Consider the following 19,970-nt stretch of genomic DNA (forward strand, 5'->3'; position numbering starts at 1 on the left):
TTCTTCTCACCTACTAGAGGTACCTAAACAATTGGAAATTGACACATATTTTTGCCTTCAGAGAGGTAATGTCAGAAATGGAGAGGTTCTCTGAAATACAGGATGGTTGCTTGAGCAATGAACAACGTACTGAGCTAGTGGAAGGAATTCCAGCTTGAAAGATGTAATTGGGAATTACCCAGTGCACCATGTACATCCTTTTCACCTTTACCTGTAGCTGTGACACGTGGGAGGTGCCTCACAAACCTTCTCTTCATATAAAGGGTCTGAGCAGTCCCGGCCTCCGTTGGCTGGCAGCTGAATGATGACCCGATGTCGAGACTGCTTTCTGGTTCCAGAGTTCCCTGAAAGGAAGCAATGCTTCAGCCTCTACATATTGCACATAACAGAATCTCTCAGCAGCAGTTGGTGTTGAAGAAATTCCCCTCACTCTAGGGACATGTGTTGTAACGTGCCTAAATGAGAGGGCTTATTTCATCTAACCATTTACTAATTGTCTCTTTCGCAGACCACTTATATCCAAAACCCTAACAGTTTATATTTTAAAATCTAACGAATAAAGAGAAACTCTTCCACATTCAGCCAGTCCTTCTATTGTGTAGTTGCAAAGTAATTGTCACTTCATATTTTTATCCCCTTGAGAAATATGACAGACCTAATTAAATCCTTCCCCTTACTGTAAGTTTAGTTTCATGTCATCTCATGTAGCCATGTTTGCCACATGGGACTCATACACTTGCTGTGAATCTTCCTTAGGAGGATATATTCAATGTTATAAGGTTATTTTGTTGTTACTCTCTTAATTTGAAACTCATGACTTATAAAGTATTCCAGCTATTTATTATTCATTTTAAGCAGCCCAAGAGCTTCAATTCAGGCCACACTCTGAGGATCATGCTCTATGTAGAGAAGCAAAAGAAGTTTCCTAGAGAAAGACATTATTAGGGAACTGTTAAAAATAGCAGCAATTACTTTAAATAAATAACTCCAAATAAAGGCTTACCTACAAGAAAGATAACAGTCTGTCAGTATAAATGTATTATCAATTAAAGAATGTTCAAATTTGCTTTTTAGATTTTAAGTAGAGATACACGGTGAACTATATTTCAACTTTCAATACACACATCTTTTAAGGGTGAGTAGCTGCATGGCACAATCTCACTGAGAAAAGAATTCTGTATAGAATTCTGTATGCAGATAATATAATTCCTGATATGTTTACTCTATTTTTCAAGATTTTTGAATATTTCATACACAGTCTACAGGAACAGCGGGGTCTTAACAACTGAAGCTCAAATGGAAAGAAAATAAAACATTTCAAAAGTTATTGTAGTTAAAAGATAAAATGATTTGAAAGTGAAAATTTTCACACAACAAAACCCTTTTTCATGAACTCAGGATATTCCTTGGTGGTGGTGGGCAAACAATGGCAGTCACGCCTAGAGAGAACTCCTAAGCCAGACAGAAGAGCTGATCAGGTATCTGAGATTTCTGAATGACTCTTCTGGATAAGCCCTATAGAAACAGTAACAATAACAGCAGATAGCTTAGCCCAAACCCATATGGACTAAGTCAATGTTTCTCATAGCAGGGTTTAAGAGTCTGTTTTAAAAGCACTCCAGGAGCTTGTGAAGAATGGTAGTGTAAAGGAAGAGCACAGAGTGGACTGAATAGATGGTTATGTGCACCTTGTTCCAATTTAAGATTTTAGATTACTGTAAATTGTTAGGATTGTTCCCATTGTGTGTGAATCATGTTTATAGCCATGGTAATTACGTTAATGAATAATTGGAATACTATAGTTAATGGAGTAGGGAATTGGGGATTAGAATTACTGGCGACTAGGAATTGAAGTAGTTGGGAGCACCGCTGTGAACTTTTTATTGTAGCAAAATAAATTTGAATAATGACTCTGGATTTTACATATTTAATAAGCTATGTTCAGAGAAGATCTAAGAAATGTCAGTAGAAATCTAATGTTACCAATGTTTCTCTATTTATTATATTGTTAAAATGACTTCTTGTTTCAACTTCAGGTGATAAACGCCTCTGACAATTCAGAGCTAGGGGCATTTTCATTTCTCTGGATATTTTTCAGAATCCATTAGGCTTCTGTTCTTCATTTTGGTCACTGGAATCTCAGATCTAATTTTCCTCTCCGTTACATGATTACATGAGCATACATTAATTTTGATTTTTCTCTTTGTTATTTTTCTTGGTTCGCCTTCATACCCTCCCCATTCACTACTTAGTTTCACCATTCTGTCATTTTGAATATTTATTTTATTTTGGTATATGTTTAGGACCAACATTTAACATTTGTAAAAAGGGTATGTAAACTAAAGCAACATCTGATCATTTGGTTAACAACTGAAGAGGGATTACTTTATTTCCTTCCATCCCTCTCTCAGTCTGTCTCTTACTTTGTTTTCTTCATTAGGAAAAATGTTGGCAACATATGTATCTTTGTTTTCTACATGGTCAAACATTTAAAGGAAGTCACTTGCTAACCTTTATCAATTTGCATTAGGAAGTTAGACAATGAATTAAGGCCAAGGGGCTGGGGATTGGAACGGAGGATGAACCCAGCATCAATGACACCTCATAAGCTTAAGTTCCTAAGCATTGTCTAGATGTCACTTGGTACATAGTCAAGGCTATTCCAATTCATGTGCTCCAATGTTGGTCTTCAGTGTTCTTTGTTTCTACTTTTGAAATACACATGTTATCTGAAATACAAGCTTACAATGTTCTTTTGGTATCATTTTACTAAAATTAAACACTTGCCTGCTAGAAATCAAAGACTATGGATATTTTTCTTCTTCAATTGACAGTACAGCGGAAGTCCATGTATTCTTATACAAAATTCAAAATCTTTCACCTCATGTGGCCATAGGACAAAAGATGTGCCCTGATTAGACTGGAACACATTAAAGCTAACGTCCTCAGAGCGGAAATTTAATGGTGTTGCATGGGGAATATCGACATCCTTGTTACTTCCCTAACCACAGTTAAGAATTTGTGTGCTCACTTTAGGATTCAGTCTGGATCTGGACCTATAGCTACAGAATCCATGGGGGTTTTAAAAAGGAAGCTTATTCACAAACAATTTTTGCTAGTAAACTTGGAATTTGGTAACTTTTTGCATATATTTGTACCCAGTTTATTAAATGTGTTTGGAAATACATAGGGTTTCCACTGATCTCTGTGAACATCCACAAAATTGTCTATGCATAGGAAGTGGTTTATTAATGCTTACTGAATGAGAAAACATTTATTTTGCACCCGTTCAAATGGTTTATTTGCATGTTCTGTTTGTTTCTCTCCATTACCTGTTATAAGTGCTGGGTCTTAAGTTTGCACATTGAGGATTAAAAACGAACAAGCTATCATTTGTTGCTTTGGGAAATAATGAGCATGCAACTATGAAGGCCCTGTGTGCTATATTTTTATTCAGAAATCCGTATGCAAAATAGAATAAGAAAATGGAATTATATATCCAAAATAACTATGTTCTTGTAAGGTACACACAGTAAGAAAATACATCATCTATAAAACTATTTTAGCAGTTTTTCAGTTATCTATAGCCATTCAAAGTATACTTAATCAAAGAAATGACTTGTGGATGGAATTAAGAGTAAAATTTAGCCAGGCGCTGGTGGTGCATGCCTTTAATCCCAGCACTCTGGAGGCAGAGGCAGGCAGGTCTCTGTGAGTTCAAGGCCAGTCTGGTTTATAAGAGCTAGTTCCAGTATAGGCTCCAAAGCTACAGAGAAACCCTGTCTTGAAAGAAAACAACAAAAAAGAAAGAGTAAAATTTATTCTTAAATTAGTTAAAGGACAAGTGACAAGTTTGAGTAATAGTATGTAAATTGGGAAAGAAAATTTAGGTGCAAGAAGCAAAATACAAAGGTAGTATTCAGATTTTTGGGGTAATTATAGTATATGATTGACTCAGGGTTTAGGAGAAACTATCGTTCTTGCAACATTCTGTCTAACTCTCAAGGCAATCAGTGTGAAAAAAGGGAACAAACAGAACTTGAGCCTTTAAATTCATTATTTGAGCACAAGAAGTTACTTTTTATAAATCAGATTACCTAATTCTTTCCAGAAATAATTTATGCTTTTTAAAGTGCCATTTTTCAAAATTCTTGAATAATTTTTTGAAATTTAACAAGTGCATACCCATTTGAGGACCAAACTACCCACAACTTAATGTCGAACTTTATTGACATTCATTCTTTTTCCAAATGCTGCCTTTCTATAATGCCACAGTCCCCCCTTACTCAGCTATAGCAGATAGCAGGGGATCAAAGAAAGCTTCTTGGAGAGCACAAAGCATCCTCCACTATTAGTCTTCCATCACCCCATTACTTTAATGTCGTCAATACACAAATATAGTTATTGCTTTTAAATCTAAGAGCCTAGCTTTCTGAAAATATTTTCTAGGAGATTTAGCACATAGCTTTCACTTAAAGTGGTTAGAACTGATTTGTTATCTGTAGATGGAGATAACATTTTCATTTCCCGGTCACCCAGACCCAAATAATAACACAGAAGCTATATTAATTACAACACTGCTTGACCAATAGCTTATGCATATTTCTAGTTAATTCTTACATATTAAATTAACCATTTTTTTTTTATCAATTTGTAGATCACCAGGAGGCTGTAGCCTACTGGTAAGTTTCTAGCTGGCGGCTGATATTCTTCTCCTTTGGCAGCTACATGGTATCTCTCTGACTCTACCTCCTTTCTCTCTATATCTTTGTTTGGATTTCTTGTTTGACTTTACTCTACTAAGCCATTGGCATAAAATGGTTTTGTTAATAACCAATAGTAATAAAAGATATTGAAGCATACAAAGGGGAGTCCCACATCATTTCCCCTTTTCTGTCTAAATGAAAAGGAAGGTTTTAGCTTTTACATAGTAAAATTACATCTATCAAAACAGTTACCAAGCAATAATTATTGTTATAATATTTAGTTCACTTATATTTGGCAAATTAAGGAAAATACTCCACCATCTATAGTATCCTTGTGATTCTATAGTTTTAAATCTTATTTATCTTTTATAATAACTAAGGAGAACTATAACTATCTGCCTTTAACTCTTCAAAAACTCAAGAAGGATATAATATTACCTAAGTAATTAGGAAGTACATTGTTTGCAACTTCCAAAGTTCTAGAATTGACAGAGACATCTCGTTGTATGGACAGTCACCCAAAATTCTTCTGTAATGTTGGGGCATTCATCTTTAGCCTATAGGCCTATAGTCTTTGCCAGATTTTGCATTAAGCAGGAAATTTGAAAATCTGTTCTGTCTATATTGACAGTTTGTTAGTCACTTTCTTCTATGTCCTAGAGAGTGTCTAGAAGTTTCCTCTGTAAAGCAGGAACTTTGAAGGACCATCCCACCTTTTGAAGAATTTAGCAGTCACATTTTTGTGGGTCCTGCATATCCATTTCATATAGCATACCATCAATCAGTCAGGGTAAGAGCAGTTACTTGCCCAAATGGCTAACCCACTCCATAAGGAGCCTCTTTGATGGTCATCATCCTCTTGAAGTAGATTGGTGCTGCCAGAAATAGATGTGCCTCATTGTCATGAAAAGTCTTAAATTCTTAAAACATTTAAAATGCCACATTCTATTAGTCTTTGAAAGGTTTGAAGAATACCTATCCATCTAAAATATATCTCAGTACATCTAAAAATACTAGCTAACATGACTACAAGCTTGACTAATATAGATGACTAAACTGTATTTCTTAATTATACATAACATTTATAAATGAGCTTCAGAAACCCAATACCTCAATCAAGGTCAGAAATATATATATATAACAAAATTAATCCTACGTTTGCATCAGTAAACAAGATCCATACCAATGCAAAATATTCATTTCTATAGCATGTCCCTTTTTAAATGTAAACAAACATTTACAAAAAACAATTAAGGTAATTTGAGTGTTGTTCTCTAGACTACTTCTTGCTGATTGGGTGTGCTGTTAATCAGGTCTTTCATTGTGTATCCTATGTAGTAGGTCTATCTCAGCCTGCAGTCCTGAAGCTGTCATGGATTTTGGACCATATGGGTCATTGCTTCAGGAGGAATTTTTTTGATCAAATCATATTAGCTGATAAGGATTCCATAGCTTTCTGTCCTCTGTGGAAACAAAAGCAGAACCTCTTTGTCAAAGCAACATATCCTTACACCCAAATTTTGAAGTCAAGATACAGTCATGCTGGTTTAACTTAGCATCCTGTACAATAAAATGTCTTTGCTTTTTATTGGATTATTTGTTATTTTGATCATCAATTTCTTGGACTCTTTGTATATTTTGGAGATCATTCCTCTGTCTGATATGGGGTTGATAAAGATCTTTTCCCATAATGGAGTACAGACCTAAACAGAGAACTCACAACAGAGGAATCTAAAATGGCTGAAAAACATTTAAGAAAATGCTCAATATCCTTAGCCATCAGAGAAATAGAAAACAAAACAACTCTGAGATTCAATCTTACACCTGCAAGAATAGCCAATATCAAAAACAATGATGACAACTTATGCTGGAGAAGATGTGGGATAAAGGGAACACTCTTGTATTGGTGGTGGGAGTGCAAATTGGTACAGCCCCTTCAGATATTAGTATGGTGATTTATCAGAAAATTAGAAAACAATGTTCCTCAAGATCCAGCTTGTACTTTTAAGTACATATCCAAAGGATGCTCAATCATATTACAATGACATGTGCTGAACCATGTTCCTAGCAGCATTATTTGTCATAGCCAGAACCTGGAAACAACCTAAATGCCCTTCAACCAAAGAATAGATAAGGAAAATGTGTTACATTTACACAATAAAGTGCTGCACAGCAAAAAAGAAAAAATAATGACATCTTGAAATTTGCAGGCAAATGGATGAAAACTTCATATTGAATGAGGTAACCCAGACCCAGGAAGACATATATGTACTTACTCATAAGTGGTTTTTAAGCATAAAGCAAAGAAAACCAGCCTACAATTCACAACCCCAGAGAACCAAGGTAACAATGAGGACTCAGATTGTATTTCTCATAGATCGGTAATCTTCAACCATGTCAAAAAACTATAGAATATGGCATGTAAGTAATTTAGGATTCTGTTGACATGAGAAACAATTACTCCTGGCAGCACTGATGTATTCCCAAGAGAATGTTGGGGACTGAAGACACTCCATTTGGAGATGGCTTTCTTCTTGGCAAAAGTGGCCTTTGAGCAAGGAACTGTCCCTGCCCTGACCACTGACAAAATGCAGTGTCCAGACTTGACAAACACGATACTAGCAAAAAGACCGCCAAACCTTGCCAAGACAGGGAAGGATGGTTTTGAAAATTTTCTTGCCTCTAAAAATGTTCTGTCAGTTACTCTAGGCCTTACCCAAAGTTAGTTGCCCCAATGTTGCAAATGATACTTTGGGTGATTGCCCAGGTAACTGGTTGTCTGTTGTTTCTTGCACCTATTGGAAATTGCTTGATTGCACTTCCTGTTTATTCAAGTATTATTATTTCTCATCTCAGATCTTTGAGGGGGTTGAAAACTTGATAGTTATAGTTACTTTCCTCTCATGACTTAGCCAAACCATTTTTAATATAAGACTTAGACTCCTTAGGATACGATAACTGAAATGTTTAGCATATGTTTCTTGCTTGATGTTACTCATGATGGTTGTAATTCTAATTTTTATGTATGTTTCTTTACTCTTCCCTGGACAATATTTGATATTCGTTTTTATTGTATATAGTTTTATATTAGGCTTAGAATTTTCTTTTTTAGACAAAAAAGGAAAGTGCTATGGGAACTCCTTTAGCCAATAGCCTTTAAGATGCCAGCCCACTTTGGGTGTGGTCTCATGTACTATAAAAGCAGAAAAAAAAAGACCCTGCATGGGCCTCCTGGCTTCTTCCTTTGATTCTAGTTCCCAGGGCACAGAGAGGACTGAAGAGTGCTACTCTTTCTCTGAGTTTATCCCTAGATAAATAAGATTTTGTTTCCAGGATATTGTGGAACTCTTTTGTATGCCAACAGCTGTCCAAGTGAGGGAACCTTTGCCCAGCCAAGAAGAGTCATGTTTGTATCTTCTATTACCAAAGAGCCTCTTATTTCTATGTCACCAAGTTCCTGAGCTGGTATTCCTGCGCAGAGGGGTCTCATGTTAGATCCAGGAGAGAACTGTCATCTAGTGGCAACCTGAGTTTTAACTTTTAACAGTTACATATATATGACCAAGTCATCAATCCAGCTCAACCCATTTTACCTCACATTATACCAAATCAGCACTCAAATGTTCCTTCATTATCATTCGGATCCACAGCACTGTCCACAGGCATAACTTATTAGAACTTCTTATTCTTTACCACCTCTGATGTTACACACTCATTTGGAATACCCAATCTCTCATCTTCAGTTATTCACTGAAATTTTCTACACTTCTTTTAATAGATGCTACATAGCTCCATTTAGCTATTTCTCATTCTTTCTCCTTCCTTCTACCTTTAAAGATCCCCAAATCTCCAAAACTTCTGACTTTAGTCCCACTGTCTATCAGCCTTGAGGCAGTAACTTCAAGAATCTTTATTAATTAGTTACTTTTTATAACCTTCGTGGTCATCCTCTCTTTCTATCTGTTTCATTTCTTTGAAAACAGCAAGTTTATTCCATTCTAGACACTGCATTAAAAATTATACTTTCATGCAACTCATGGACTTCTCTTTTATCTTGTATTGGTTACTTAGTCTACTCTTAAGAATTTATTGTCATAACCATCAGTACTTACGTATTTTTATTTTTAAATATTTTGGATGCTGACCATTTCCCCTACTTTACAGGTCATCTAATAATCTTACTAAAATTTTTCAGATTCAATATGGACGAATACTTTTGTATTAGAGCACTTTGTCATGCTCTAATGTTGCATTTATTACCTCATTTCTATTTCAAAGTAACCATTATTATTATAAATACCCATAATCGTCCTTCATGCTCCATCTCCTTCTCCTCTTTCATTGATCCTGCACAAAGACAATTATTTTCTTCTAATTTCTGCACATTCTGGTTGCTGAATATGAATTAAGTTATACTTGCAGTATGTTGAAGAATTTCTTTATAAGTGAAAGGCTAAATGAAAATTTGATATTGCCTATACATTCTACCATAGAATATTAGTGTGTTTATTTTGTCATTTTCCAAAGTGAAATTACTGCTCTTCTTTACTGCTGTTTTTATTTCACTGACCCTCATGCTCAGTGATAATGTTCTATTTATACAAATTAAGAGATTAGAAAAAAAATTTCCCCATACCATACCTCTAGGATATCACCTTGGTGACTGTGATCAAGCTTGACCCATTGTAGTTATTTAAAAAGCATTATAGAGTGAAAGAATAATGACTGCTTTTAATGAAGTATTAAAATAATAAACTTATTAGGAAATTGATAATAAATAATATTCAGTTCAAATTATTTAAGGAAGTCTTATTCTATTGTGATATAATGCTTTTCCCAGAAGTTTCCAATACACCAAACTGAAGCATTTGCCACATAGTGAGCACATGCAAGTGTGCTGTGTCTGCCCTATAAGATTTTACAACTATTATAGTCTAAACCAAAACCTGAGCCCAAACAAAAAAAGAAAAACCACAAGATTTCACACTTAAAATGATCTAATATAATGTAACATAGTGTGATGTGATGCAATGTAATAGATAATCTTTATCACTGAAATGACAAGCAGCACCTGATTCTTCAGCGATCACAGCTTAGAGCAAAGTATGGTAATTGGTAATGACCAAGACATAACTATATTTTATGTGGCTTTAAGGAAAATAAATAATATGATAAAGTCTATTTTATGAACCAGAAAATGCCATAGCTTTTTAGAAAATTCATGTCATTAACATTTTCTCTTCTTTTTAGTTAAATTAGCATTTATTAAACCATTAATAATTTTACAAAAGCTAATTTCAACTGGGGTTATAGCTCACTTGGTGGGATAATTACGGGCTTGGCCTTCAACAGAACACTAACAAAAATGGCATGGTGCTATATTTCTGTAATCTCAGTCCTTGGGAGGTGAGGCCAAGAACATCAAAAATTCAAGATCATCCTCACCTGGACCGAGAGATTCTGTCTCAAAAACAAAAAAGAAAATTAATGGCAGTCACCCTTTCTCTACCAAAGCTACTGAGAAGTTTAAAAGGCATTGAAACAAAAAATCTTTTTGTTCCACTAGCACTTTGGTTTCATATAATATTTAATATTACACTATAAAACAGAAGCAAACATTCTAAATGTGTTGGTATGCACATCTAATCCCAGAAACTGACACAGAGGAACAAAGACTTTAAGTACTATGCTTGCCTGCTCAGCAGACTGAGGTTATATCTCATAAGCAAAAATTCCCAAAACTTGTGCTTCACCTAATGACCACCTGCAAAAACAATCAATTAAACATTCAGAAAATTGAGCGGTTTAAAATAAAATTTAGCAAGTTAAAGTCGTCATTAAACTATAAATTAATTCTTAATTGTGAATCTCCAGTGAGAGTCAAGAAGCTTAAACAAAGAAATCATAAAGACAACGCACAGGTTGAGAGAGCAAATGAGTAAATAGGAGGCGACTTTGTCTGCCACACTGAGAGAAAATGTGCTGTCACTGTGTAAGTGACACAGAAGGTGTGAAAGTTTTTCTCAGCGGGAACACTAAAAGTCCATGTCCTGAAGGGCAAGGAAAGATTTATCAGGGGACTGACCATGAAAAAAAAAAAGTCTTTGCAAGTCACAAAAGCAAAACCAAACCTCGCAGGGAAGAAATACTCATCCTGGAAATGCCTCATGGCACATTAAGTGTTGGCAGGGAGTCAGCTTGGCTGTTTTTATCTTTGCTTTATTCCCATCCTTGGGCCACATAATAGAGTCCACAGCAAACCTGGTCTCAGGCTATTTCTTGCCTGTAACTTTAGAAGCCATATCTACTGGGCCATTGGTGACGCTCTTAAAAATTCACAAGAGCAGCATACATTCTCTCATGATTAACGAAAGATAAGATATACTAATAAAATCTAGAATCAATTCGATTTGGTGCATACAATAAAAATCCAAGGCATACCCTGGCCTTAAATTTACTGCCTACCAGATACTCTAACGTGGTATTATTTCCAGGAAGAAACCCAAATGTTTTGACATTCATGAAAAACTAGGACAAGGCCCTGTGTAAGAACCATAAACACTGCTCATCCAGAAGAAGTCAAACGCCCTGATGAATAAGGGTCCTGGGTGAAGAGCCTTCAGACTCTATTCCCCATACCTTCTCTGCATGAAGAGGGACATGGTGTCCAGTCACTATATGGGGTCACAATACAATCCTTTCTACAGGGAAGCAAGCAGGGCTTCACTGTTTCGGGCCGAAGGCTTTCAGGACACCTAAAACAAACAAAAATATTATTCAGTATTTAACAACCCACAAAGCCAATTATTTTAATTTCCTACCAGTTTTCCTTGCTATACGAGTCACAGCCACCAGTCTCTTTTTCTTGGCATTCACGGCTGCTTTTAACAAGAACATTCAGCTATATTAATTCACTCCAACCTTACTTGGACAAGACTATACAGGCAAATATGTATACTTAATGACATTCACACCATCTAGAAGAAATATAACAACTATATCTTTCCCTTTAGAATGATCTCTCCACTAGTAAATAAGTATTATGTAATATGTACAATGAAAGAATTGTAGAAATTCAAATAATCAATATCAGGACAAAAGTTTTGAATGTATAGCTAAATATTTCATAATAGGGCAAAATCTATTACAGCAGTAGTTTCTTAATAATAATAATTATTATTAATATTACCATAATAGGTATGTATGCATGTGTGTGAATAGAATGTGTTTGGGTATTGACATGTGACAGTGCTTGGATGCTGGTTCTGTGATTGAACATAGGTCATCAAATTTGCTTGCTGCTTTCCTTCCTTCCTTCCTTCCTTCCTTCCTTCCTTCCTTCCTTCCTTCCTTTTTCTATGTTTTTTTTTGTCTATTTTTTTGATATAGGGTTCCACTGCACAGCCCTGGCTGGCCTGGGAATCATTTTGAAGACAAGGCTGGCCTCGAACCCAGAAAGATCCACCTGTCTCTGATTCCCGAACACTGGGGTTAAAGGTGTGTGTGTCATGCCCAGTTCCATATTAGTCACTTTAAAGAGTAAATAGTGACAATAACCAAAACTATTTGTTTCTAGTAATTTCTTTATAGCATTTTGCTGATACTTCCTATAACTATTTGCCTACATGTTCTTTCTCACACATAAATATAATGCTCTTTTCTATTATAAAAATGTGTCCTCTTACTTTAAAAATTCAGGTTTATTTGGAAGTCAACTTTTAAAAATATTTAAGACTTAACATGCTAGTAACCTTCCTGCTTAGTTGAGAATAAACTTGGATTTTCCTAATTGCTATGACTCTTTAAAATGTTGGGCAGAAAATATTTAAGCATGAATCATAAATTGATGTGTTTTTATGCTTTAGATTTTTGTAAGACTGGAATTACAATTTTACTTGAAAACATCTTATGACAAAATACAACATATAATCTAAAGAATTCTTTGGGGATTATAGAGCTATTGGTCAATAATTATTATTGAAAGCAATTCTTTTCAATAAGGCATTTTATAACTTTAACAATGGGAGGCCATTACTCAATTGCATGCTCTTCAAATATGTAACCCTAAATAAATCAATGGAATTTACAGTGTTATCACTGACCCTCTACATATTCGTTTAGTTTGGAAATAGCCACAGCAAGATACTGGGCTAACTGTGGAGAGAAAAATTACCAACAATGAAGTCATTAAGTGAACACACGAAGATAAATTATCCAGCCTAGATTCATCCAATAAACTGAATTCTGACTTCCTTTGGTGAGGCAATTGCTTTAGTCAACATGCCTCTTTTCCCTAGAACTGTTTGTATTTAGCATTTGTGGTTTAAATCAAAGAATTGATTCCTCCCTCCTCCTAGTCCTATTCAAGGTCAAATTAAACAGATGTGATAGGAGTTGAAGTTTGTTACTTGGGAGGATAGATAAGATCAATAACATTGATTTTGCCATCTCTCAGTAATTTATTTTATTAAGAAGAGTTTAAAACAAGGCATCTATTTGCATTTTTGTTTCAAATGACTGGTATTGGAAAGTGTTCATTGAATTAACCTAGCATTTAGGGAGAAGGGCAATAACCTTTTCTTTTGGACTCACTGCACTTGGCTTAATTTTCTTACAGTTTTAAGGGCAAAGGGACTCTACATGACTCAACAAATCCATGGACATATCCAGGACATTGAAAAACAGCTGTAGGGCATATAAGTTTTTACTGGATTACTGTGGTGGTCTGATTTGAAGCATCAGTACACCCTTCTCATTGAATGATCTCATGACGCTGGATCCATCGGGTTCTATCTCACAGAGATCCTTTCACACATACATGCTTCATCCCAGAACAGTATTTTCTTTTGTAGTAGCTCTAACTTGCAATCTTTGAAAGATAAAGGAAGCCTTTTGCAAATCAGTATACTATTGTTCATCCTGTCTGGTCTAGTGGTGCATTTTGTCTCTGTTCTCATCCCAGTCCGTTTCAGGCTCTGCCAGACTTGGGACTTTCACTCTTGCTGCTGCTACCACCACTGGATTTTAATATACTGCAAATTAATTTCGTGAGTCAGATTAAGAACAACCTTAGTGTAATTCCCATTAACATACTAGTTTGAACCTACTATAGGAAGTGTGTAGAGTTTCTCAGTTTATGTGAATTTCTTTGTTACTTATTTTCTAATATATTTTCAAATTTGAAATGATAAATATAACTAGACCATGGCGCTAAATATCTTCACTATCTGGAATGCTAGCTAGATAAAAGTGCATAATAGGACTCTGGTTTATTTCCATATGTGAGATCAATTACTCTTATCCCCTTGGAAAATGTCATAGAACAAAATCAAAATCATGCAACTGGAAAAGGAACAGATAGGGAGAAGGGGGAATAATAGGGATGGGGAGGAAAAGAGATGGGAGGAAGAGAGAGTAACTTGAATGCTTTTTATACGCCCACAAAATTTTCTAAAAGCTAAAGTCACTGATAACAAAAAGCTAAAGAAATATCTTGCATTCTTAAAACAGTAATTTCTAATGTTTATTGAGTAACTACATCAGAGTTCTTTTTTTTTTCATTATTTATCCCTTTCTACTAGCTTTGACAATCAAAGCCACCTGGCTGATAATTAGGAAACACAAGACCACAGTTACACCTATCTAAAATATGTTGGTTGTGCTGTCCAGATTCCATATGGCTAATGACATTTGAGTCACTAAAAACATTATTCTGTTTCAGAAAGTAACTCAAAGGAACATTTGTAAATTTTATTTTGAAAATTCACTTGATTTTTTCCTTCATGACATCACTTGGTTTTGATTAAAGTTGTCACAAGATACCCTTAACACCTTAAGTCTCTGTTTTTGTCCTTCCCACTAGCAAATTGCTTCCCTTGTTGGTACCATCTTCTTAACAAATAAGAAACTGATATGTTTTCTACTTTATTATAACATCTGTCTTATCCCAAGGCTCTTTGTTGGAATTAAGTGGTTACTCGTTTTACCACTGTAAAATATAACTTGGCCTTATTGCTAGTGATATAGTATTTTCTGTGGGAAATGAAAGATGACTTCTACTCAAAGAGATTGTCAACCTCCAAGCCTAGGGATATACAGGAGGTCATGGATGACCTCCACTGCTAGGACTCTGTATACGGTCATTATTAATCAGCCAAGCCTAGAGCAAGACTTCTTTCTCTACCTCAGTAGCTTAATAAAAGCAGACTGTGTTGCAATAGAGTTGAAAGTGGGAACCAGGTAGAAAGGTTTCTATAGAATTTATGGGTCCCAGGTACAAGAGTCAGAAGTAGTTAAAGCTTTATCAGCACCTGACACTGAAAACAAACAAATCTTCTCTTGAGGACAGGAATGGCAAGCATCAAAAACCTCCATTTAGTGAAGCAAGCAAAGCCCAAGCTAATCCTCCGCATGGCTGACCACAGGATTTACTGCAGACATTCCAAAGGCCTTACTTCTTGGGTCCCACTTGGCCCACGTTGACTCGCACACAGATGACTTTTCGTGTCTGCATGCCCACAGAACACGAGGCCTCCCCGTTCCATGTTGTAGTCGTATTGAAGGATGACACTGATGTATCCTCTACACACTGACCCCAGGGACCAGTTTGCCAGTGGTACACAGTGCAAGGATGCTCGTTGCAGCTGCGCACCTCTTGCAAAGCACTGCTGTTGGGGCAGCGGATTCCACCTATAAAGGACAATGATAACAGATGAGACAGAGAACTAAAGGGAAATTCATTGTTCTCTCCTCCTAGGAATGTGCAGGGCTGATAACCATGACGCTAACCACTTACTGAGCACATAGCACGATTCCAGCACACTACAAAAGAGGCAAATTATTCTCTTTCATGATAGCTTAAAATATAAAGCATACAGTATATATACTAGATATTGAAGATAATTTAAGGAGAAGTCATTGTTCTTCAGAGGAGCCCAACATCAAAAGCAAGGAAGCCCACAGTATTGTTGACTGCAAACAACAGACAACTTCACACTGTGGATGAAAATATCTGAATGTGTTTCAGTCGCCATCGTTTAAACTGAAAGTCTTAATGAAAGGTTTTAAATAATGCTTACTTTAGGGTGGTTACAATCAAGGATGTTAAAATTGGATGAAAATTTAGAATCTTCTGGAATACTATTGAGAAAACAACGGTATATTAATAGTTGTTCAAATCTATGATGTCATTGGTTGTGCAATGCACCATCATTTTATGTGTTCCAAAGAAAAAGAAATTATTTGAAATTAAAATATTAATCAATAATTTCTTCTTCTCTTTAATTTTTATGCTAATTGAAATAGCCCTTATGACTTAATTCCATGTTTGCTTGTTTTTTCTGTTACAAGGAAAGATAGTTCCAAACTTCTCTATTCAGAGCCCAGATCTTTTCAGTCAGTGTGCACTCATTCACACTAGAGTTTGTGCTCCTCGTAGTATTACCAAGTGTGACATCAAAGATGTTGGTGAGATCAGATATTTCATTTTTAGTAAAAAATCATTGCATTCATACATTTGTTTGTGTGAACACATGTGCATATGTTTGTGAATATATATATACATAAAATGCCATAGTGTGTATATGTAGGTAAAATGCAAAGTGTGGGAGTCAGTTTTCTTCATTATATGGGTCCCAAACTGAACTTAAATCATCAGGCTTGGGGTCAAATACCTTTATCCATAGAGTCATCTTACCAGCCTAATATGAAATATAAAAAATTGTACCAAGACCTAGAGAGACGGCTCAACCATTAAGAGCATATATTGGTTTTGACAAACAATGCATTATTTGTCTTAGCCAGAACCTGAAAACAACCTAAATGCTCAAATGAAGAATGGATAAGGAAAATGTGGTGCATTTACTCAATGGAGTACTACATAGCAGAAAAAAAATGACATCTTGAAATTTGCAGACAAATGGATGGAGCTAGAAAACATCATATTGCATGAGGTAATCCAGACCCAGAAAGACAAATATCATATGTACTCACATGTGACTTTTAGACATAAAGCAAAGAAAACCAGCCTACAATTCACAATCCCAGAGATCCTAGACAACAATGAAGACATTAAGAGAGACTTACTTAGATCTAATCTACATGGGAAGTAGAAAAAGACAAGATCTCCTGAGTAAATTGGGAGCATGAGGACCATGGGAGAGGGGTGAATGGGAGAGGAGAGGCAGGGAGGAAAGCAGAGAAAAATGTAGAGCTCAATAAAAATCAATAAGAAAAAAAAACCTAAGAAGGAAAACAAAGAGCATATACTGATCTTGCAGAGAGGATCCCAGTTTGGGTCCCAGATTGGTTCTGTCTTATCAGGCAGGTCACACCTGTCTATGGCCTTTCGCTGATTTTGACTGTCTCCATTTTGGCATATCTGGAATTGTTATTTCAGCCAGAATAGTAGAATTCACCATCATTATAAGCAACCATGCCATAACTTCTGCTTAACTGCTGGAGTTTAGAAATGCATTCAAGGTACAAAGCAATAAAGCTGGTGATGTTAAACGGTAAGATAGATCTGTCTCTAATTGGTAGACTGTGATGTTAGAGTTAACACTCTAAAATCATTTTTTGCAGCCATATTGTATGAATTTCATAGGTGGAGTCCTAATTTGTGTTCACAACTGTCAAGTGAATAAAAATATGCAAGTATCTGAAACGATGTGACCAGTACATTAATAAGGAATGTAGGAAGATAATGTTTTTTAACCAAATGTGAAAATCAAAAAATAATGTATTGTTAAGGCAGGGATTAGAGAAAATCAATGCTCACTTCATTGATAATTTAATTCCTGTGGTAACACCAAAGATGACCTCCAGGGATTGGAAATATTTTCAGACTTCCCTCTTATCAGCAGCTAATCAATTGGCAGTGTGTTAATAATAATTTAGAATCTTTCCTGCATTGGTGAATAAAGTTACAACAACAGAGTGACCTGTCCTGAACATTTTCATTAGTGTCCCTGCTTTATGAAGGTAGAGACATATGTCACACTTCATGTCCTGTCTGTTATCATACAGTTTGGTGACCCTGGCAACCCTTGCTTTGACTTTTAGGATCTGAATATGGAGAATTCTAAAACATGCTAATTGTATTAGGGAGAAATAAGTGAGAATGCCTGTCATTCCTTCCTCCAGGTGCTAGATGTATTCAGCCTTAACAAATTTATACCATATGTATATGGTATGTATTTATGGTATATATATATATATATATATATATATATATATATATATATTTATGATTGTATATACTTAACATATATGATTATATATAATTAACAGTTCCTTTACATTTTATACTAAAATTTCTGACAAAATGTCAAATTTCTGTACCTATACCATTTTCACTGTAAGAATAAGTATCCTGTTTAAACTGATTTTTAAACTCTGAATTACTTTTGACACTTGAATTGACTGCTTGACATAGGGGCAAAATAATAAGAGAAAGAAAAGAGCTTCTACACCATCAGCATAACATGTCAAGGAACTGCAAGATAGCTGTTAAGTTTATAGACACAAAGGCTATTTATTTTCACGCCCTAATCCACATGAAAGCCACATCAGCAGTTTGAATCTGATGTAGGATCCTTGCACCAATAAATCCTAGTGTGGTCTTAATTATTACAACATTGCAATTTTGAAGGTTTGATTTGTTGTAATCTGCCATTCCAGCATCCCTGTATTGTTTGGGGAATAATTTTATGTTAAGAAATTGATAACTATAATGATGAAAGTATTTATGGGAAAACCAAATTTTAGACATTTGGGAGTATTTTCATAGTTATGGAGAAATTATAAAATGTGAATGACAAAATTAGTAACAAGTCAACTATACACTGTTCTCTTATATACAAAAATATAGGCTTTATACTAAAACTGTTACTTAGATTTTTAAAATATTTCCAGCAACAGGAAAGACTTTACAGAAAAACTTCTGTTATATAAACAAATATTTAGAGAGGAGGTAAGAAAAAACTAGGAGGAGTTGAAGGGGTAGAAACTGTAATAAGGATATATTATGTGAGAAAGAATCTATTTTTAATAAAAAGAAATAAACATTTATAGGCAATATAAAATGTGCAACTATTAGGTGAAACTGCTCTATTAAAACAAGATGTGCTGGCCTAGAGAGATGGCTCAATAGATAATGGTACTTGTTGCAAACATGAGGACCTGAATTCAAAACCCCAGAATTCATTTAAAATACTGGACATAGTGCATGATATGGTTACTTCAGCACTATGAGGCCAGAAGCAGAGACTGGAAGATCGTTAGGGCTTGCTTTAAGCCCACCGTAGTAAGAACCTATCTAAAGTGCATAAAATAGTAGCAGTTCAGAACACCTAACTTCCTTTTCAGACATCCATGTAAATGCACAAGATCATATTCACACACAAATACAAGTGTGCATATTTCACATACAAATATTCTGTAAACACAAAGAACAGTCAAAATATGGAAAATGAGACATAACTTTTCCTATATGCACCACTCTTGCAGAAGCTTCGTTAGGTTGCATATGGTGAGAGTTAGGAAATTGCTGCTTCTGGCATTGATGTATTTACTACTAAGGTGACAGTTTAAAAAGAGCCCTACTCATAGCCCCAGCTAACACTCCTAGCAATAGCAGGTATGTAGCCTGAACTGGCCATCTCCTGTGAACAGATTGGTGCCTAGTCCAGTTGTCACCAGAGATGCTTCATCCAGAAACTGATAGAAACAGATGCAGGCCCACAACCAAACATTAGGTAGAATTCATGAATCCTGCAGAAGAGAGGGAGAAAGGTTTGTGGGAGGCAGGGGGTCAAGGATATCACAAGAAATCCCACAGAATCAACTAAGCTGGGCTCATGGGGGATCAAAGAGACTGAACCAACAACCAGGGAGCCTGCATGGGACTGACCTGAGGATTCTGCATATCAGTTAGAGGTGTATACCTTGGTCTTCTTGTGAGACTCCTAACAGTGGTAACAGGAATTGTCTCTGACTCTGACTCTTTTACTGGTTCTTGTTACTGTACTCCCCTTTTTGGATTACCTTGCTCAGCCTTAACACATGGGAAGTGCTTAGTCTTACTATAGCTTGGTATGCCATGTTTTGCTGATAGTCATGGGAGACCTGCCCTTTCCTAAACAAAAATGGCAGAGGAGTGGATTGGGGGTAGGAACAGAGGGTTGTGGTGGGAAAGGCAGGGAGGAGAGGAGGGAGGAAAACTGTGGTTGAGATGTAAAACACACACACACACACACACACACA

General features: G+C 35.7%; 1 protein-coding gene across 1 annotated transcript in view; it reads right to left on the reverse strand.

Moving 5' to 3' along the window:
- The window catches only part of Thsd7a (thrombospondin type 1 domain containing 7A), a 427,159-nt gene that overhangs the window by 67,596 nt on the left and 339,593 nt on the right, over nt 1–19,970 (reverse strand). Inside the window, exons 8-10 of the mRNA XM_038319827.1 lie at nt 15,161–15,395; nt 11,346–11,461; nt 212–344 (exon numbers count right to left, since the gene is read on the reverse strand). Coding sequence (XP_038175755.1) covers nt 212–344; nt 11,346–11,461; nt 15,161–15,395 — 484 coding nt within the window. The remainder of the gene's footprint in view (nt 1–211; nt 345–11,345; nt 11,462–15,160; nt 15,396–19,970) is intronic.

This window comes from Arvicola amphibius, chromosome 2 (assembly GCF_903992535.2).
Source record: "Arvicola amphibius chromosome 2, mArvAmp1.2, whole genome shotgun sequence".
NCBI lineage: Eukaryota > Metazoa > Chordata > Mammalia > Rodentia > Cricetidae > Arvicola > Arvicola amphibius.